The 19,621-nt window shown below is 57.5% G+C and overlaps 3 protein-coding genes across 9 annotated transcripts in view; 1 reads left to right on the forward strand and 2 right to left on the reverse strand.

Moving 5' to 3' along the window:
- The window catches only part of GNAZ (G protein subunit alpha z), a 46,752-nt gene extending 46,395 nt beyond the window's left edge, over nucleotides 1-357 (reverse strand). The window contains exon 1 of the mRNA XM_051837136.2: nucleotides 138-357. The gene's annotated coding sequence lies outside the window, so the exon portion shown is untranslated. The remainder of the gene's footprint in view (nucleotides 1-137) is intronic.
- RSPH14 (radial spoke head 14 homolog) overlaps nucleotides 1-9,800 on the forward strand; it is a 70,435-nt gene extending 60,635 nt beyond the window's left edge. For all 3 annotated transcript variants that reach the window (XM_008250155.3, XM_008250154.3, XM_051837138.2), the window contains exons 5-7: nucleotides 5,636-5,861; nucleotides 7,877-8,013; nucleotides 9,495-9,800. In XM_008250155.3, coding sequence (XP_008248377.1) covers nucleotides 5,636-5,861; nucleotides 7,877-8,013; nucleotides 9,495-9,733 — 602 coding nt within the window. In that variant the 3' untranslated portion in view covers nucleotides 9,734-9,800. The remainder of the gene's footprint in view (nucleotides 1-5,635; nucleotides 5,862-7,876; nucleotides 8,014-9,494) is intronic.
- A 2,667-nt stretch (nucleotides 9,801-12,467) lies between these two features.
- The window catches only part of LOC100338951 (sodium/glucose cotransporter 1), a 71,809-nt gene continuing 64,655 nt past the window's right edge, over nucleotides 12,468-19,621 (reverse strand). For all 5 annotated transcript variants that reach the window (XM_070065727.1, XM_070065728.1, XM_051837134.2 and 2 more), the window contains 2 exons: nucleotides 17,760-17,862; nucleotides 12,468-15,699 (listed from right to left, as the gene is read on the reverse strand). In XM_070065727.1, the coding sequence (XP_069921828.1) occupies nucleotides 15,407-15,699; nucleotides 17,760-17,862 (396 nt within the window). In that variant the 3' untranslated portion in view covers nucleotides 12,468-15,406. The remainder of the gene's footprint in view (nucleotides 15,700-17,759; nucleotides 17,863-19,621) is intronic.

Genomic DNA, 19,621 nt, shown 5'->3' on the forward strand with positions numbered 1-19,621 from the left:
GGCCGGGCATCTTCGACGCTGCGCCCGGGCGGATCCCGAGCACAAAGGCCCAGGTGGGGGTGGGGTGGACGCCCGGGCCGCGCCCCCGACACCCCAGATTCAGCCTCGAGCCCCGGGCTGCGGATCCGCTCACTCACCTCAGGGCCGCGGCACCGTGCATCTGCCGACCTGCTCCCGGGCGGGGCGGGGCGGCGCGGCAATCGCTGGGCAGAGGCTCCCTCGTTCCGCACGACGCGGGGCGGCGGCACCCGCGCGGGGACGTGACCGGACCGCGGGCGGCGCACACGCTCCGGCCGGCCTAGCTCCCTCCGCCCGCCCTCCCGCGCCGCCCGCCACCCGCCCGCGGGTCCGCCCGCCCCGCGCCGCGCCGCGCCGCCGCCGGCAGGGGGCGGAGCCGCGAGCGCAGCTCGTTGCCAGGCCAACCGCGGGCGGGGGGTGCCGCGCGCCCGCTGGGCACCACGCGCCGGGCGCCACAGCCCCACCACGGGCGCCGGCTGGCTGTCCATTGGGCGCGGGCGGCTGACGGACGCTCAAGCAGCCCAATGGCGACGGGCAGGGGCGGGGCTATGGCTTGGCGCGCGCCGCAGTCCCGCACGCGCTGCCCGCTCTGGCGACTCCCCGACTGCGTGGCGCTGTGGCCGGGGCTACACACCACCCTCGGCGGTGGCCCCGGTCCCCTCCACTGTGGACGACCCCGGGCTCCTTCTCCCGGCCAGGGTTCGAAACCAGCCTAGCCCCTTCTGAGCTCCGCGACCTTGGGCACCCGACTGACCTCTCTCTCAGCCTTGCTGTTTTGCAGAGTGAGGCTGGCGACACCTGCTTCCCTGGTTTGTCGCTGCAGTCCGCTGGGTCGTGTGAAGGGCCTATGGAAATCCCAAAGGCGTGCAGCGGTGAGGTCTGTGCAGCAATGGGAGAGGACATTCGTCATCTCTGCGGTGATTGCTCCCAGCGCGTGTCTTGGGGACACCTGGCCATCCTGGCCCGAGGCAAGGTTGCATTGCGAGGTATGGGAGGCGGAAGGGTCTAGGAGCTGGGCCCCCCAACCCGAGGAAAAGAAAGGAGTCAGCTCCTGTAACACCAGCACACCCCCTCCCCCATCCCCCGTAGGTGTGTTTGGGACCCTCAAATGCACCTGACAGGCTGTGAAATTCTCCTTTCGGTTTCAGGAGGAGCCTATCTGTGGGCCCCAGGGCCAGGACCCCTCCACTTCCGTGCTTAAAAGGGTCAGGCCAGAGTGCCCCAGCTAGGAATGCTGCTGTCTTTCCATCATGGTAACCTGAAGCTTTATGCATCCCCGCAGCCTCCCTGTGAAACGCACACTCCTGGTCAGCTCTTTCCTTATCGCTTTATGTGGTCAGATCACCCCATCGCCCCTCTCATTGTGCTCTGCAACTGATCATGGGCAGGGGTCAAGGCGGGCTGTGGCCCCAGCCCAGGTGTGTGGTCTGAAAAGCAGGGGCACAGGTCTCTGGCTGTGCCAGCCGGCTGCTGTGGCATGGAGACACCATTTGCCCCCCCGCCCCCGGGCAGGTGCTCTTGCACAGTCAGGAATGGGATAGATATTGGTTCTGGGCACCACTGAGTGGGACTTAGAGCTGGCGCAGGGCCCACTGGAGGTGGCCAAAGGAATTTGCCCGGCATTGGAGGGGCTTCCTCCTTCTGAGGGGCAGCTGTGCAGGAAGTAATCATCTGCACATGTTCAGAGGTGGGCACTGGAAGTTCCCACAGCTGGATATGGGGTCCGAGCTGGGCTGTTTGCAGGGGGCAAACCCAGATGCCACAGTGGGAGGACCACTCTGGCAGGGGGTCTCCCGCGGCCTTCCTCACCTGAGAGTAAGAGGGGACTGTTCAAACCGATGGCTGTGTCGGTGACTGGGAGCCTCCTCCATGCTGAGCGTATTTCTCGGGTTTTAGACCCCGCCCCTCCGTGCTCAGATGCACCTGGCTGCAGGGCTGCAGCAGAAGGCGGAACACGGGGCTGTGGGGGCCGCGTGGGTGGGGGGAGCCCTGGGCACCTGCCCAGCTTCCTGCTGGAAGAGATACCTGGACTGCAGCCCCAGCAGAAGCAGAGATGACCAGTGATGTGGGATGGGTGAGAAATGAGTTCCAGGGCATGGAGGGCTCTAGGCATGAAGGCGGTGGGGCCAGGGAAGAACCCAGAGACCCCCCCCACACACACACACACAGCTGGAGCCCACCAGCTTCGTGCCGTGGTGTTGGGAAGGGTGGTGCAGGGCCACGGGCCGTTGAGTAGGATTGGGAATGTTGGCCCCAGGAGCCCTGGAGAATTTTACAATGATCCCTCTAAATTTGAGAAGGTAGAGGGTAAGCTTTGGTTTCGTGTTTATTTACAGTAGGCATGATCCCATAGGCTAGGTGAGTGGCGCTACCGGGCATCAAGAAATTACACAAATATGAGTTAGTCCAGAGAAAATAACCAGCGGGTAGGTTTGGTCCGTGAGGCCCAGTCCATGGCAAGAGGCTGTTGTGGCTGTGGGGTTGCAGGGGACTGAGCAGAGGCAGGGCAGGGAGAGGTGGTGGGGGAGGGAAAGGCAGGGACCACGGGAGTTGCTATGGTGACCAGAGATGCTGGAGGAAGGGGCGGCCTTGCTATTGGTGGATGAGCAGCTGGAGAGGGGGCCCAGAGCTGTGGGAAGAGAAGGATGGTTGTGCCATGTGCTATTACCGTGAGGCTGGGTGGGGATCAGTGTGCCAGGAGTTCAAGGCCACACAGGGTGAAAGCTGGCTGGGTGAGTCACAGTGAGGCGCAGGGACCCTGAGGTGCCAGCCGTGGTTGTGTAGTTGCTGGGGCAGGAGGGAGTGAGGCTGGGATCAGAGTGTGGTGTAGTGGGTTAAGTGCCCTGGCCGTTGTGGCCATTTGGGGAGTGAAGCAGAGGATGGAAGACCTCTCTCTCTTTCTCTCTATAATGCTGCCTTTCAAATAAATAAATCTTAAAAAGCAACAACAACAATAATGTGGGAGCTAGCACTCCGTCCTGTGTCCCCAGCTGGCCTGGAGGACAGAACTGGGGCTCTGCAGTAGGCGGAGGGAGGGGCCCCTGGGGGTGAGCCCACCTGCAATATCTCCCAACCCAGCAAGAACAGCTGGGCTAGGAGCAGCCCCCCGCCCCGCCCCGCCCCTGGAAATGGCCAAATCTCCATCGCAGATGGCTCCATGCCATAGGCATCCGAGACCCCTCATCCCGAGTGGGTCTTTCTGGCTCCTACACACCAGCCAGGCCAGACGGCCCCCCGTGCCTCTGCTGGCCTGGACGCTCCTCCTCTGTGGAGCCGAGCCCCCCGAGTCTCCCTCCCTGCGTCATCGCTCTTCAGGACACCAGAGCTCCTGGTGCACACCCGTCCCCCTCTCCGGGAGCGACCTCTCCTCAACAGTCACCCCATTCCCTCCAGGTGAGGGTGGTCTGGACTGACAACGACCACCCAGGCCTGACCTGCGTGATGCTGCCCATGCTGGCTGGCTCCTTCCTCTCTGCTCTGCACCTGCCCTCCCCTCCCCCACCCCCACTGACCCTCAGGCTGCAGCCTAGTGCCGTGGGGCTTCTCAGCCTGGGGTCTGTGCGTCCCACCCCGACGTGCAGGAGCCATCATAGATCTGGGTTAGTTATAAATAACCAGGCCCGCGACTCTCCTTTTAGCTGAGAAGAAGCAAAAAACGAGCAGAAAGGCACACCCGAGCGTGTGTTTTATTTTTAATCTCCTCCCTCTGTCTCAGAAGGAACCCAGGTCCCGGAGCTGAGTGTTTCTAGGAGCAGAGGCCCAAGACAAATCCCCCAGAAACAAAACCCTAGGGAGCAGAGGGGGCCCTGGCGTCACCTCCATCTGCTGTGTGACCTTTGGCCTTGCAGTGGCTTCTCTGTGCTTTTCTGTCCTCACCAGGGAGAGGAGAGCACCTCCAATATTCCAGCCTCTCGGACCTCAACTCTCTCCCTCCGTCCTCCCCCAGCCTGTGCAGCTGCAGCTGAGACACCTGCCCCTGGGATTGCCTGGGGAGGTTAGGTGCCTGTGAGGCCATAGTCAAGTCCGGGATGGCCGGTTCCTAACTTCCTCACCCCCAAGTCTCTGCTCAGGTGCTCCCCAGCATGGCAGCCTGTCCCTTCCATCTGCCAGCAAAGGTCAAATTGTCACCTCCTGGCTGTGAGCTGGTGTGTGTGTGTGGCAGGGGAGGGCAGCCAGGTCATGGCTGAGTGGGACTCATGACCTGGAGCAGGTACCGAGGCCTTGGGCAGTGGCAGCGGGCCAGGGGTGTGTCCACAGGGGAGGGTGGAGAGGTTCAGGCCAACAGGCCAGGCGACCTGGGAGGGACCATGGCAGCTTTTGTCTCTGGGCACATGGGGACAGCCCTTTAATATGGACAGGGAAATCCACACGTTCCCACCCACGCCCCCACGTCAGGTCATTTCAGTGATGAGGAAACCGGGCTCAGAGAGGCTAAGGGGTTCGTCCAAGGTCTCACACCTGGGAAAGGAAACATCGAGGAGGCAAAACCTAGGCATCTTTGGAAATCTGTGCGTATTAAATGTTTAAAAAACCCAAGCCACAAGAAAGCGCTTTTCCTGCGTTGTGAGTGCCCTGAGAGTCGCCGCTGCACCCTGGTGGCTCAGTGAGGAGCTGGTGACCCCTGCCCGCCCCCTGGCCTCATCCCCCGGGGCACCTGTCATTGATGTCCTCAGGGAGGGAGGGAGGAAGGCTAGGGTGATGACTTTAAAAGAGGAAATCCCTGGTGCTAATTGGCACTCAGAGACCTTTAGGCTAATTAACCTGTTTAATTGTCCATCTAGAGTAAATTAGAGGGTTTAGCAGTCAGCGGTGTTGGCTGGGGGCCACCTCCGTGGGGGCCGAGATGGCTTCGCGGTGGGCAGCGTGGGCTGCTGGGCAACAGCGAGGCCAGCTGGGGCCGAGGGGCTCTGTGGGGGGGGCGCAGCCCCTCCCCCTGGGCTTCTTCCGCCGCTCCGGGAGGCGGCTAGGCTCATAGATGCCGCCCAAGCTGGGGTTCTCGGTTCCACTCCTCTGGGCAGCCCCATGTAGGCCTCGCCCAAGAGGGAGGGGAGCTGGAAAGGGGCACGTGACGGGGGAAACTTGTTTATGGGGGAGTCTTGCCTCCTGTGCTGCCTCTGGCGCCTTGACACCCCTGTGGACTCCTGTCCGCTTCCGCAGCGGGCACGGCTCTCCCGCCGACACTTGGGTATTTGACCGGGTTTCCATCCCAGGCTCTCCTCGTGGGCTGGGCAGATCCGTATGGGATGTTTGGAGGGTAGGGGGCAAGGGGGTCAGCTGGCTCTCCACGGCAGTGGGACCCTGCAGGAGATGCGCTGCCCGGATCTCCCAGGGGTGGTTGCTGCTTCTCAGGTCTCTGTGCACCTGTTTATAGCTAACGTCCCTTGAGGCACAGGCATTAAAGTCTAGGACTCGTGGGGTCCCTTGGGGCCTCACCTCTCAGCCGCGAAGACACCAGTTCCTCCTGGTGGCTGCCCAGGCCCCTGTCAAGCCCACCCACCAGCTCTGCAGGCTCCTCCCTGACTCCTACCCCCTCCCTGCCCCCCAAGCTGCTAACTAGCATGGGTGGAGTCCAGGGGCCGGACGGCAGCCCACTCTCATTGCCAATCCTGTCCTGCAGGGGCCCAGGGCATCGTGTTTAGTGGCCTTATCCCCGCGCTGGTGTGGAAGGTGCAGAGGGAAGAGGAGGATATCCAGGAGCTCATCCTGGACACGCTGGCCCCCTGCCTGCAGGTGGACGCCACCGAGGCCCTGAGCAGCCATGCCGTGCCCTTCCTCAAGCAGAAACTGCTCAGCACCAACGATGACATCCGCAGCAAGGCAGCCCGCGCTCTCATTGCCATCAGGTGAGGCCCAGCCTGCCCTTGGGTCCCTGCTGAGGCCAAGGGCGTCCACCCCAGGCGCCTGCTTGCCTGCGCCTGCCTGCTCATGTCCTGTGTGCCAGGCGTCGCGTGCAAACCTCACGTCTAGGAAGGGGAATGTGTCCCCGTGACAGGTGAGGATGCTGTGGCCGGGGGTCTGGCCACCTACTCCAGGTCGGTCAGGTAGGGTCCCGGTCTAAATCCTGGCCTGGAAACTGAACACTAGAGCCCCCTTCCTGAGGTTAGGCTGGCCTCCCCGCCACATCTCTGCCTCAGCCAAGGCCACGGGTTTCTGGGTCCTGGCTTTCTTGGGATCTGGGGTTCTTGCCAGAGGCCGGAGCTTGTTGAAATGCAGAGCTCTAGAGCCGGCACCGTGGCTCACTAGGCTAATCCTCCACCTAGCGGCACCGGCACACCGGGTTCTAGTCCCGGTCGGGGCGCCGGATTCTGTCCTGGTTGCCCCTCTTCCAGGCCAGCTCTCTGCTGTGGCCAGGGAGTGCAGTGGAGGATGGCCCAGGTGCTTGGGCCCTGCACCCCATGGGAGACCAGGAGAAGTACCTGGCTCCTGCCATCGGATCAGCGTGGTGCGCCGGCCACAGGGCGCCAGCTGTGGCGGCTACTGGAGGGTGAACCAACGGCAAAGGAAGACCTTTCTCTCTGCCTCTCTCTCTCACTGTCCACTCTGCCTGTCAAAAAAAAAAAAAAAAAAAAAAAAAAAAGAAACGCAGAGCTCCAGGCGCTGGCCCAGGACCCATCATCCTCCAGCGCCTTGTTTGGGCTCCCTTCCAGTGAGACCCTCATGGCCAGCATCCTCTGCACAGCCCCCAAGACCAAGGGCTCTTAAGATGATCTGGCCCTGACTTGGTCCGGAGGGGGAGAAGTAGCCCGCATTCAGACTAGGGCCTACTGCATGTGGGATGCCCAGTGGCTGCTAGTGGCTGGACAAATCTGGAGTCCATTGGCACTCTGGCCAACAACCTCCTGAGGTCACAGCTAGTGGCCAGCCAACCCCATTTTCCTGGGGTGTTCCCACCGCTCCTCAGTGTCCCTGAGCTGTTACTAAGGGCCCTGCAGAAGTGAGCACTCTGGGGACAGTGAAGTCACTAAACCCAGTGCCACAGAGCTCTTTTCTTCAGGACACATGTGCACTGGGATGTCCCCATGAGGCCTGGGAACAGCATTGGTCCTCTCACAGATGGGAAACACTTAGGGAGCCCCCACCCCATTCTTCCCACAGCTTGCTTCAATGCTAGACTAAGAAGTGACCTAGAAGTCACTCTGAGTGCCCCACTGCCTCTGCAGCCCCCAGCTGCTCACCACAGTTGGGGGTGGCCCAGTCCACCATTGGAAGCACCAATCCTTGGTGAGAATCAAACCTGTCTCCCTGGGGTTCACACCCTTGGGTACTCCCCTTGCCTCCATCCCCTCCATAGGAAGAACTCATGTCTGGCTTTTTTATTTTGTTTAGATTTTTTTTTTTAATTTGATAAGCAGAGTTATAGAGAGAGAAGAGGAAAGAGAATCTTCCATCGGCCAGTTCACTCCTCAAATGGCTGCAGGCTGAAGCCAGGAGCCAGGAGCTTCTTCCAGGTCTCCCATGTGGGTGCAGAGGCCCAAGTACTTGGGCCATCTTCCGCTGCTTTCCTAGGCCGTTAGCAGGGAGACGGATCAAAAATGGAGCAGCTGGGTCTTGAATCAGTGCCCGTACGGGGACCGGCATTGCAGGCGGAGGCTTAGCCTGCTATGCCACAGCGCCAAGCCCATGTCTTTCCTTTGTGTGATGACTCAGGGTGAGGCCCCATCACTCCCTGGCTCTGGGCTTCACCTTCCCTGATAGCAGGCCAAGTTCACACCATGGCTGTTGTGCACCCTTGCCAGGCCATGGCCAGTCCCAGGCCACCGGAGGTGGTCCCAACACCAATCTCTTCCTTTTGTGTCCCTCTGGGGGCAGTCCTGGGCCTTGCCCTCCACTTCCCCCCACTATCCCCTCTCTGTCTCAGCATCCCATTGGAGGGCAAGGACCAGGTGTGTCAGTATGACGTCATCCCCATCCTGGTGCACCTGCTGAAGGACAAGGAGGAGGAGGTGCAGGCCAATGCTGCCGGGGCCCTGATGTACACTGCAGTGACCACTGAAGGTGAGGTGGCACCAGGCTAGTCCCTGGGCCTGGAATTCCCTGTGGCCCAGGCCCCTTGTGAGCTATGATTCTGGGATTGATGCATTTGCCATCCATGATCCTGTTAGCCTGAGACCTAAGCAAACCCTGGAGCCCTTGAGCTGATGGATGGTGCTTCTTGGTCATCATCTCCTTTCTCAGATAGGGGAAGGAGAGGTAAGTGTACAGGGCCATCTCCCCCGAGCTGGTCAGGCTTCCTCACCAAGGCACCCAGCCCTGGGCATGCACAAGACACCTGGGCAGGCTCCCATTGCTGGCGGGCTCTGAACACCGTGTGACCTCTGCTCTGGCCCACTCCAGTACCGTGTCTTGGATTCACCATCAGTGCACTGCAAATCCTCCCCAGGACAGAATCTTCCCCACAGAACCCTAGTGATGGGATTTGATGGTGCCTGTCTTCCTGTGGCGCAGCTTGGATTCTGACTGCTCCCCACATGCTTCTCTCGGGACAGCCTCAGTTGTCAGCCCGGGGTCCTGCCCAGCCCAGCCAGAGACCCAAAAGGCTGGGACCCAGGGATGTGAGGCCACCCCGAGCCAGCACCCCAGCCCAAGCCCTGTGCTGGACCCAAAGGTCTCAGCCTTGGCTGCCTGGTTGGCTGTAGCTGCAGGGTGACAACGTCGGGGGAGGTACACAGGATGGGGGCCGAGTGTCCTTTGACAGGGGCTTGGGAATTGCCCCAAAGATCCACGGGAATTAGTAGGGCTGAGGGTGGGGCCACGGACTGGGACAGTGATGACTGCAGGGGGCGTCTCCCTCAGGTGTCAATGTCTGTTCCCACCAGGCTGGGCACTGGGAGGGCGAGAGTCTTATGTTTTTGTTGCCTGGTGCAGGGAAGGGACTCAGGAAATATTTGCCACCTAAAGGAATGACTGGGTTTACATTTTAAAAATTTACTTATTTTTTTATTTGAGAGATAGAATTACAGCGAGAGGGAGAGGCAGAGGCAGAGCTGGGACAATCTGAAGCCAGGAACCAGGAGCTTCTTCCAGGTCTCCCACATGGGCGCAGGGGGCCCAAGCACATAGGCTGTCCTCCGCTGCTTTCCCAGCCATTAGCAGAGAGCTGGATCAGAAACAGAGCAGCTGGGACTTGAACCAGCGTTCCTGTATGGAATGCCAACATTCCAAGTGGTGGCTTAACCTTGCCATCTGAATTTACAAATGAATGTTCAAAAGAACATTCATGCTGTCCTGGGAGGACTGGATTTGCAGGACAGGATAAAAAGGTGGATGGGGAGAAGTGTTAGGGACAGGAAGGGCAGGGAACTGAAGGGGCCTGGCCCAGGCCAGATTCTGGAAGGTGCAGGAAGGTGGGGTGACAGAGGGAGCCCAGGGTGGTTCCTCCCCTAAAGACTGCTAGGCAGAGGGTGGGGCTGGGAGATGGGGAAGAATGCCCCCCTGCAGCCAGCTTGGTAACAAAACCTGGTGTTGGTGGCCTGCAGGGAAGTACGCGGCCCTGGACGCAGAAGCCATTCCCCCACTCTTGGCGCTGCTGTCGTCGCCCAAGAGCAAGGTGCGCCTGAACGCTGCCAAGGCCCTCACCATGCTGGCTGAGGCCCCCGAGGGCCGCAGGTACCTGCAGTCCCACGTGCATGCTTTCCGTGTCCTCGAGGTGGAGCACAATGAGGCCATACAGCGGGCCGCCCAGATCGCCATCAGTGTCATCGAGTGGAAGCCCTGAGCCCCTCGTGGGGCCAGACCCCACAAGCCGCCGCCTCCACACCTGAATAAAAGGACTAAGTCTCTGCCTCAGGTCTAAATGCCTCTTTGTGTTCCTGGAGCAAGACCTCACCTCCTTTGTCCTGCCTAAGGGGTGACATTGGGCCCAGAGGGGCCACCCGGGGCGGGGGGCACAGGCAGAACCCTGGGGCCAGACATGGATTGTAGGTGGGTTCTGGAGCTCTGTTCTCTGCTGGGGCCCAGGGACCCCTATGGCGGTAGAGAGCAGTGTTCAGAGCTGCAGGGCCAGGGGTGAGGGCAAGGGAGCTGTGTTGGGGGAAGGAAGGAGCAGCCAGAGCAGGCAGCAGCCAAGCTGGGGTGCCCTGCCCCTCCCCCACACCAGAGAGCCAGAAGGAAGAGGAAAAGTATGGCTCAAGGGGGCTCTCCCCTTAGGGGTGAGCACTCAGGACAGCAGGGATGGTTCTGGTGTCCTGGATAAGATCCTATACCCCCCTCCCCCATACACACCCAACAAACTGTGGTCTTCCCCTAAGCAAGGAGGTCAGGTGAGCAGGCTCCGGGCCTGGCCTGAAGCTGACCGTGCCATCCCCTCCACCCTATGCTGAGCCTCCCACCCTGGCCCCTGCTGCTTCTCTCCCTGCGGGGAGGCCAGCTAAGAGGCTGGAGGGCTCACGGAAGGGGAGAGCCAGGTGGTGGTGAGGGGGAGCCTGAGGCATGGCGACGATGCCGGGGGTGCTCAGGAGGCCCCCCTTGGTCTCCGCAGCCCTGCTGGCTGGCAAGGGGTTGGTTTTGCTTTGGCAGAGCGGCTGCCACTTCAGTTGCTGTGGGTGCAGAGCTTAGCATTGGGGCTGGGGGCTGGGCGGGTGCCTTAATTGTCCCCCAGAAGCTCACAGACGCTTCTGGCTCTTTGGCAGGGGCTTCTCTCACCCACGTCACCGCTGGGCAGTCTTGTTTCCTGTGGGAAGCCCACTCCTCCCAGAATACACATTATCAGCAAAACCAGAGCCTCTTCTTGTGGTCCTTGCTGTGAGCCCCAGGGGCCCCCCATTTCCCCTCCCGGAAACACAGGGAGGTTAGTGTCACTGGAATTAAAGGATCAGCCCAGCGAGGCTCTCTTGTTTGGAAGGGGCTGGCTGCTGGGCCTAGCTGGGGTTTCAGCTTCGATCCCATCCTTTAGAAAAGGAGATTTTTTATCCTTCAGTGAAACAGGTGCTCAGGGAGCTTGCCTTTCTTGTGTCCCAGCTGCTCCTCAACTCACAGCAGGCTGGCTCCTCCCCTCCTGCTGGCCCTGGCCCCCTTTGTAGAACACCTCCTCTCTGTACCTTCTCACAGTGTCAGTGTTTCTCACGGTCCTGTCGAGGCCCTCCTTACTCCCACTTCCTCTGCACTGTCTCATCTGCCTGGCTTCCTTCTTACCTGGGCCTGACCTCTGCCCTCTCTCCCCTGGACCCTTAACTCCAAGCTAGCATCTACCCTTATATGTCCCCCCGGCCTTGGGGTGTGTGTGTGTGGCTCTGGCAGCATCCCAATGAGCGCCAATTTGAGTCCCAGCTTCTCTACTTCCGATCCAGCTTCCTGCTGATGGCCTAGGAAAGCAGTAGAAGATGGCCCAAGTGCTTGGGCCCCTGCACCCACATGGGAGACCTGGAAGAAGCTCCTGGCTTCAGATTGGTACAGTTCCAGCAGTTGCTGCCATTTGCAGAGTGAACCAGCAGATGGAAGACCTTTCTCTCTGTCTCCCTCTTTCTGTCTGTAACTCTGCCTCTCAAGTAAATAAATAAATAAATAAATACTACTTTAAAAATAGTCTCTGGGGACAATTAAGAGCAGTCCTTCACACACTCCCAAAGAATAAAGAGAAGGGAGCTTTTTCTAACTCTTTGCTACTACCCTGATACCACAAAGACAGCACAAGGAAAGAGACCTATAGACCAACATTCCTTGTGGATACAGACACAAAAACTCAAATTAGCAAACCAAGTCCAGCAACATATAAGAAGGATAAATACCACGACCAAGTGGGACTTGCCCCAGGAATGCAGGCTTGGTTTAACATAGGAGAATCAATTAATGTCACACACCACAGAGATAGAATACAGGACAAAAATCACAGGATCATCTTTTTTTAAAAAATTTATTTATTTATATGAAAGGCAGAGTTACAGAAAGGTAGAGGCAGAGAGAGTAAAAGAGAGAGAGAGAGAGGGAGAGAGAGAGGTCTTCCATCTGATGGTTCACTCCCCAGATGGCTGCAACGCCTGGAGCTGCTCAGATCCAAAGGCAGGAGTCAGGAGCTTCTTCCAGGTCTCCCACGCGGGTGCAGGGGCCCAAGGACTTGGGCCATCTTCCACTGCCCTCCCAGTCCATAGCAGAGAACTGGATTGGGAGAGGAACAGCTGAGATTCGAACTGGTGCCCACATGGGATGCCACACTGCAGGCTGCGGCTTTACCTGTAGCACCGGCCCCCACAAGATCATCTTAACAGATGCAGACAGGCTTTGTGGAATAGCAGGTAAAGCCGCTACTTGCAACGCTGGCATCCCATACAGGTGCTGGTTTGCTGCTCCCTTTCCCACCCAGCTCCCTGCTGATGGCCTGGGAAAAGCAGCAGAAGGTGGCCTAAGTGTTTGGGCCCCTGCCACACATGTGGGAGACCTAGATGGGGCTCCTGGCTCCTGGGTTTGGCCTGGTTCAGCCCTGGCTGTTGTGGCCATCTGGGGAGTGAACAAGCAGATGAAAGATCTCTGTCTGCCCCACCTTTCAAATAAATAAATAAATAAGTAAATAAATAAATCTTAAAAAAGATGTAAAGCATTCCACAAAAATTCAACTCCCATTCCTGATTAAAAACACTCAGCAAACTAGGAATAGATGGGAACTTCCTCAACATGATTTTAAAAACTGCAAAAACTCACAGCTGGCAACACATATTTTATGATGAAAAATTGACTGCTTTCTCCCAGAGATCAGGAACAAGGCAAGGATGTCTTGCCATTTCTGCTCAACCACATTTTGGAGGTTCTAGATGCAGAAATAAAAGGCTTTCAGATCAGAAAGAAAGGTGTGAACTGTCTCTGTTTACAGATTTCATGATCTTACCTAAGAAAAGATCTCAAGGATATGCACTTAAAAACCATGAGAACTAGTTAGAACAAGTTCAGCAATGTTGCAAGACACAAGGTCGCAATACAAAAATCAACTGTGTATATGCTACCGACGAACCACCCAAAAATAAAATTAAGAAAACAATTTTGGGGCCGGTGCTGTAGCACAGTGGGTTAAAGCCCTGGTCTGCAGTACCAGCATCCCATATGAGTCCTGGCTGCTCCACTTCTGATCCACCTCTCTGGTGTGGCCTGGGAAAGCAGTAGAAGATGGCCCAAGTCTTTGGGTTCCTGCACCTACATGGGAGACCTGAAAGAATCTCCTGGCTCCTGGCTTCTGCTCAGTGTAGCTCCAGTTATTTGCAGCCATCTGGGGGAGTGAACCAGTGGATGGAAGACTCTCTCTCTGCCTCTGCCTCTCTGTAACTCTGCCTTTCAAATAAATAAATAAATAAATAAATAAATATTTTTTTTAAAAAGAAAGAAAATTTCACTTATGGTAGCATCAAAAAGAACAAAAACACTTAGAAATAAAATTGACAAAAGAAGGGCAAGACCATAGCCTTGGAAATTCATGACTGGAGCATAGGGAGATTACTGATGCCATAAACAGGAGTGTCATTTTGTAAAGTCAACAACAGGAGTCACTGTGCACTTACTCCTCATGTAGGATCTCTGTCCTTAATGTGCTATACATTGAGATTTAATGCTATAATGAGTACTCAAACAGTATTTTTCACTTGGTGTTTCTATGTGGGTGCAAACGATTGAAATATTTACTTAATGTATACTAAACTGATCTTCTGTATATATAGAAAATTGAAAATGAATCTTGATATGAATGGAAGGGGAAAGAGAGCGGGAAAGGGGAGGGTTGCTGGTGGGAGGGAAGTCATTGGGGGGGGGAAGCCAATGTAGTCCATAAACTGTACTTTGGAAATCTATATTCATTAAATAAAAGTTAAAAAAAAAGAAGGGCAATACTTTGGCTCTGAAAAACAAAGCATTGTAAAGACCAAAAGAAAAGGAAAGATAGCCCATGTTCATGGATCAGAAGACCGAGTGCTACCAAAATGGTAATAAATAACGGCATGCAGCTGAGACCCAACACACGGGAAACAGAGACCTTCCCCCAGTGTGGCCAGTCTCCACATGCTCAAGCCAGTCACCCTGGGGCCCTCCCTGCAAAAGGCTCTTCTCTTTGCCTCTCTGTCACTAACTTGCCTGCATGCTCTAGCAGTCTCCTGAACAGTCTCCTTGTCTTCCCAGCAGCATCCTGGCAAATCTCATCCCATCACCTCCCTGCATCCACTCTTGGACACTTAGGATCCTAAGGCAATGGAAAAACCCCGACTGTCCTCCCATATATGTGACATGCCTTGAGCCCCAGCCCATGTCTTCCGACGTGCTATCCCCTCTGTGATCCCCTGCTGGGCGCTCCTGCAGCACACACACTGCATGACAGGCAAGAGTGGGGCCTCATGCCCACCCTCCAGTCTCTTCCCTTGTGAAATGTGTTTAACCCTAATCCTCCCCCAAGGGTGGTTCTATGGCTTGAACGTGATAATGCACTTGCCCTGGTACAAGAACAGCAGGGCGTGCGAGACGCCAGCTATTAGTGTCTCTCCCTTGACTGCATGCCCTCAGAGCAGGTCCCTGTGCTCCACGCATAGCTGTTTTCCTGGAGCGCAACACAGTGGCTGGCATAGAGTGGGCCCTCGAAACTGTCACATGAGGTTGAAAGAGAGGTGAGGGCAGGTCCTCGAGGAGCCTTCAGGGTGCTTTGCATGGTGCTGGCTAGGCTGCCCCCACACCACGTCAGGGTGTGGGAAACTTCTCCTAAAGACACAGATATGTATTCTGGCCTGAGAATAAGGAGGAGGAAGGGGAGGTTTAGGGAATCCCTATAGAGTGGCCGTCCTCGCCACAGACAGACCAAGCCTGTACCCATGTGTGGCAGGTGCCCGCCCCCGTCCCCCGCCCATGCTGAGCTGTGGGAAGCCCGTTGTGCCTGGTCCAGGCTGTGGCTCCATGGCCTGTGTGGTCATCAGCACTCATAGCACCTGTGGCTGACATCCCCTGATGGGGTGGCACAGGGGGCAGGGCAGGGCTTGTACAGTACAACGTCTTTGCCAGCAGGACCGTACCTTCAAAAACGAACGAAGAACAAAGTGACAGAGGTTGGAGAGAGATGGTGAGAGTCAAGTAAACACAAGCAAAAACCCCAAATATATCTAGAGATAAAAAGCCAAAATTAAATTTAAAGTGAAAGTCAGTGTTTATGCAGGAGAAACATTTGGAGAAAATGACTCATTCTGCAAAGGAACAGCTGTTCTCATTTGCATAGTATATCATCGCAAATGGACTTCACTCTGTCCTGCCCGGCACACAGGCCTTGTGGCTAGTGGCACTTGACATCTGACACTGAGGGAGTGTTCTCATTACAGCCATTCTTGGCCCCATGTCCTTGGGCATTCCCAGAGGAAATGCTAGACCCCCTTCATGCCAGGGACCCTGGAACCTGGGGCAGCTCTGCCTGCCCTCCCAGCTGCCCTGGGCCACAGCGGCCTCAGGCATAGTAGATGAAGCCGGCAACCACAAGTGTGATCAAGCTGAACAAGAGGCCATTGAGCACCCACTTCACCAGGGACTTTGGCCACCTGCCACCCCCCTTTGCATCTTCTGACCTCCTGGCTGCCTCTCCTGGGGCCAGCCCCTCTGCCCCTTCCAGCGACAGGTCCCTCTGCTGCACAGCCTCCTCCTTCACCTTTTCTGGGGCCAGCTTGGGGCCTGGTTGGGGGTCCAGGCCACAGAACAGGGTCCAAGTCCTCCAGATGCAGGAGTGGCCCTCCTTGAACATCTCTGGAACAGAGGGGAGGGGCGATGGTCAGGAGGAGGACCTTCAGGCTGTCACCTCCCGGCAGCAAGTCTTGTGTAAAGCCCACAGACTCCATCCTTGCGTGAAAGATGCTGACATGTGACAGACAGTGGGGAATGAGGGGCCTGGGCCACACTGTGGGATGTTCGGGGCTGTAGTGCTCTGAGCTGAGCCACACCCCTCGATGGAGCAGTGGAGGTGGTGTCTCTGGGGCCCTCCCTGGGAGCTTCCCTCTCTGCAGCTCCTCTGGGCAGCCCTACACCCACAGAGTCCCTACACCCACAGAACCAGACACTGCTCTCGCTGGCAACCTCTCAAGGAGTGTCTTTTCCAGGCACCTACCAGTCCCACTGGTTGGCCCCGAGTAAGGCCATCCCTGGGCCCTTGAAAGAATTTGGAATCCCAAGGTGGCCATTCATTTCCCTGAGTCAAAGACTGAAAATGCCTAACCACAGGCCTGATTGTTACTCCTGCGGCTGCCCGGGAGGTAGGCGCTGGCTTGCCCTTGGGGCCTGCTGTCAGCACCATGGCCAGCTCCGGTACAGCAGCCTGGGCCCAGTCAGCGCCTGGAATGTGACCCCAGAGTGTTCCTGGGAATGGTTTCCTCCTGTCAGTCAGAGCGGGCTCCCTGTGGTGTGCATGGCGCCATCGCCTATGTCTCAGTCCCAGAAGTCTGGCTGAGAGGCATCAGGGAGCTGGAACCCATCAGCTGGGGACAGACATTTGACGTCAGGACTGAGAAGTCCTGGCCATCAGACTCTTGCTTCTGGTCTCAAGTGCCCATGTCACTGTATCATACTGTCATGTAACTTCCAGGACACAAGAGGATTCTGGGAGAGGCACTGGTCATTCAGTGGCAAGTCCCAAGGCACAGCTGTTACCCAAACAGCCCAGGCTGTGTGACAGGCAGCTGGCTGGCCCAGGGGTTAGACCGCCTGTGTGCAAATCCCAGCTGACCATTACTGGTGACATACAAGGCCTGGGGCCAATACATGACTACCCAATGCCTTGGTTTCTGCTCTTCTAAAATGGGATTAGTAATTGTACCTATCACATGGGCTATAATTTTGGCAGTCCTGGAATATCGTGAGCACCCACAGTCAATTTACACCCCACTCTAGGAGAAGGGTGAACAACGGGCACTGGGAGCCAGACGCACACTTCCATCTGCAGGTGTCAGGAGGGTGCCCTGAGCACCTTCCAGGCAGGTGCAGAGAGGGGGCCCCAGACCCTGCTCTTCTCAGCCAGGCCCTTTGCTACCTTCCCTCCCCCACCAGACTCTCAGGCTCATCCCCACCTCTGCCGGGGACTCAGGCTAATCTCATTATCGTATTTATCCCCATGTGCGTCAGGGCCCAATCAGTACAGGTCACCTCCCTGGTGGCCCTGAACGCTCCCTTCTGACCCCAGCTGCCAAAAGCTCCCTCCTGGCCCTCTGGAGGCCCCAGGGCCTCCGCCTCCCCATGGAACCCTCTCTGCCTTCCTGTTCAGATTGAGACCCAGTTTGCTCCCAGACTCTGGTGCTGTCTTAGGTGGGGCTGCTTTTCTCTCTCTCCCCATTCCTTCCTGCCCTCTCCAAGGAGCCCTCTGGATTTGAATTCCTGTGCCACTGGCCTCTCCTCCAGCTGGCTCTGCAGGAGGCACAGCACAGCGTCTGTGAGGGTTGGTTCTCAGGCCTCACCTCTCTCTGCCCATTAACATTCGCCTCAGTGGACCACCCCTGCCCCTGGGAAAGTTTCTGTGATGCTCAGCACTGCTGCTGTCTTTGCCTCTGCTGCCTCCTGCTCATCACCTGGGGTCCTCTGGCTCCAGCTTCGACCTTGCGTCCCCTCTCCCTATCTCAGACCCCCAGGGGCCTGCCAGCATGTCTGCTGGCCCTCCCTCCCGCCCAAGATATGCTCTTGGAGTCACCATCTCAGGAGGTACCGTAGGGAAAATGAAAGACAGGGACTCTGCCTATAAGAGCGTATTTTGGGGGTGCAGGCCATGTCACCCGCCATGCTCCACGCAGGGCCCCTCCCAGGCCACGGCTCTTCCTTCTCACCAGGCTGCGGCGGGGACTTGGAGAGTCTCTTCCATCGCATTTCCACCTTCAGATCCACCCTTTCCTCCTGGCTGTTGCGCAAACTCCAGCAGAGCCGGTGGAGCTGGGGGAGAGCAAGGGTGTGTCACCACCAGGCGGGACCAGCAGAGGCTGGGCACCAGGGCCCCCATGGATTGGGAGGAGATCTGGCTGTGGGACTCTAACAGAAGGTGGGAGGAATGTGGAATGGGAAAGTGGAGGAGCCAGGAAGTCTGGGTTTCAGTCCTGGCTCTGGTACCGTGTGGCTGTGTGCCTTTGGCAAAGGGTGACTCAACCCATCTGGGCCTCACTGTCCTTCAGGGTAAAGCAAGGAGTTGGAGGCCATTGAGCTTGGGGCTCCTTCCCTTGTGAGGCTCTAGGAACACGCACCCTTTCAGGCAGAAGTACCCCTCGCCCTATCTACTTCTGGTGGCATGGTGGGGGGTGGCTGTTGTTGGGAGGAGCATGGTAGGGTGGACCCAGAGCTTCAGACATTCTAGAAGCCTCTACTGGACCCCAGAGAGGGCTGTGGCTCAGCTCAGGGTGGATGCACCTGGCCCCAGGATGGGGTTTGTGGTGCCTGGCACATGGTCACTGGCCCATGGATGCTACTTTCCCTCTCATGTCCCCCTCCCTCTCGGCAGCCACCATGCATTTTTAGGAAACTGGCGGCTGCTAGGCAGCTGGGAGTGGCTCAAAACACACTCGGCTAAGTGAGAAAAGGCACGGGCACAAGGTTGAGATGATGCGAGCAGCAGGAAAGGAAGATGATCTGAAACTCAGAGACCCTGAGCAACAGAACACAAAAGCCAGCTACCTACTCCTAGCATCTCAAGGTGCTGGGAGCAGGGAAGACCCCCTTGCACTGTGGTTGCCAAGGCAGGGACCAATCACAGTAGGGCGTGAGCATCCACCACTTCTCCCTACTCACTCTGCCCTTCTTCCAACAGCTAAATAGAAGCCGGGCACAGAGAGTGGCCAGAGGGGAAACCCAAAGTCTACTGGGGGGCTGGGAGCCCCGAGGCTGGCAGTCTTCCAAGTTTCCCTGCCCCTGAGATTTGGCCTTGATGATGGAATCCCAACTTTGATCAGATCCAGGGCAACACTGTAGAAAAGGCACCCAGCCCTTGCATACCCATGCCTCTGAGGAGACTCCCCAACTTCAGATAGACTTCCAGGACCCTCCTTCTTGCTGCTGTCTGTGGGGGTGGGGTGGGGTGGGAACTCCCTGTCCTGCTAAGGTGTGGGAGTAGGTGACACAGTGGGGCTTCAGAGCCAGGTTACGGTCAGGTCCACTAGTTTTGTTACCTTGGGTGAGATACCCAACTTCCCTGAGCCCACGCTTTCTGTTTGTTTTAGACAGTGAGAGAGAGAGTGGGAGAGAGAGTGGGAGAGAGAGAGAGAGAGGTCTTCCTTTTTTCCGTTGGTTCACCCCCTAAGTGGCCGCTATGGCCGGCGCATTGCGGCCAGCATGCTGCGCCGATACAAAGCCAGGAGCTTCCTCCTGGTCTCCCATGCAGGTGCAGGACCCAAGCACCTGGGCCATCCTCCACTGTACTCCTGGGCCACAGCAGAGAGCTGGACTGGAAGAGGAGCAACCGGGACAGAATCCGGCTCCCCGACTGGGACTAGAACCTGGGGTGCTGGCACCACAGGCGGAGGAATAGCCTAGTGAGCCGTGGAGCCGGCCAAGCCCAGGCTTTCTAACAGAGCCTCAAAACTTCCATGCCGGGCCGGCGCCACGGCTCACTAGGCTAATCCTCCGCCTAGTGGCGCCGGCACACCGGGTTCTAGTCCCGGTCGGGGCGCCGGATTCTGTCCCGGTTGCCCCTCTTCCAGGCCAG

The sequence above is a fragment of the Oryctolagus cuniculus genome, chromosome 21 (genome assembly GCF_964237555.1).
Source record: "Oryctolagus cuniculus chromosome 21, mOryCun1.1, whole genome shotgun sequence".
NCBI classification, from domain to species: domain Eukaryota; kingdom Metazoa; phylum Chordata; class Mammalia; order Lagomorpha; family Leporidae; genus Oryctolagus; species Oryctolagus cuniculus.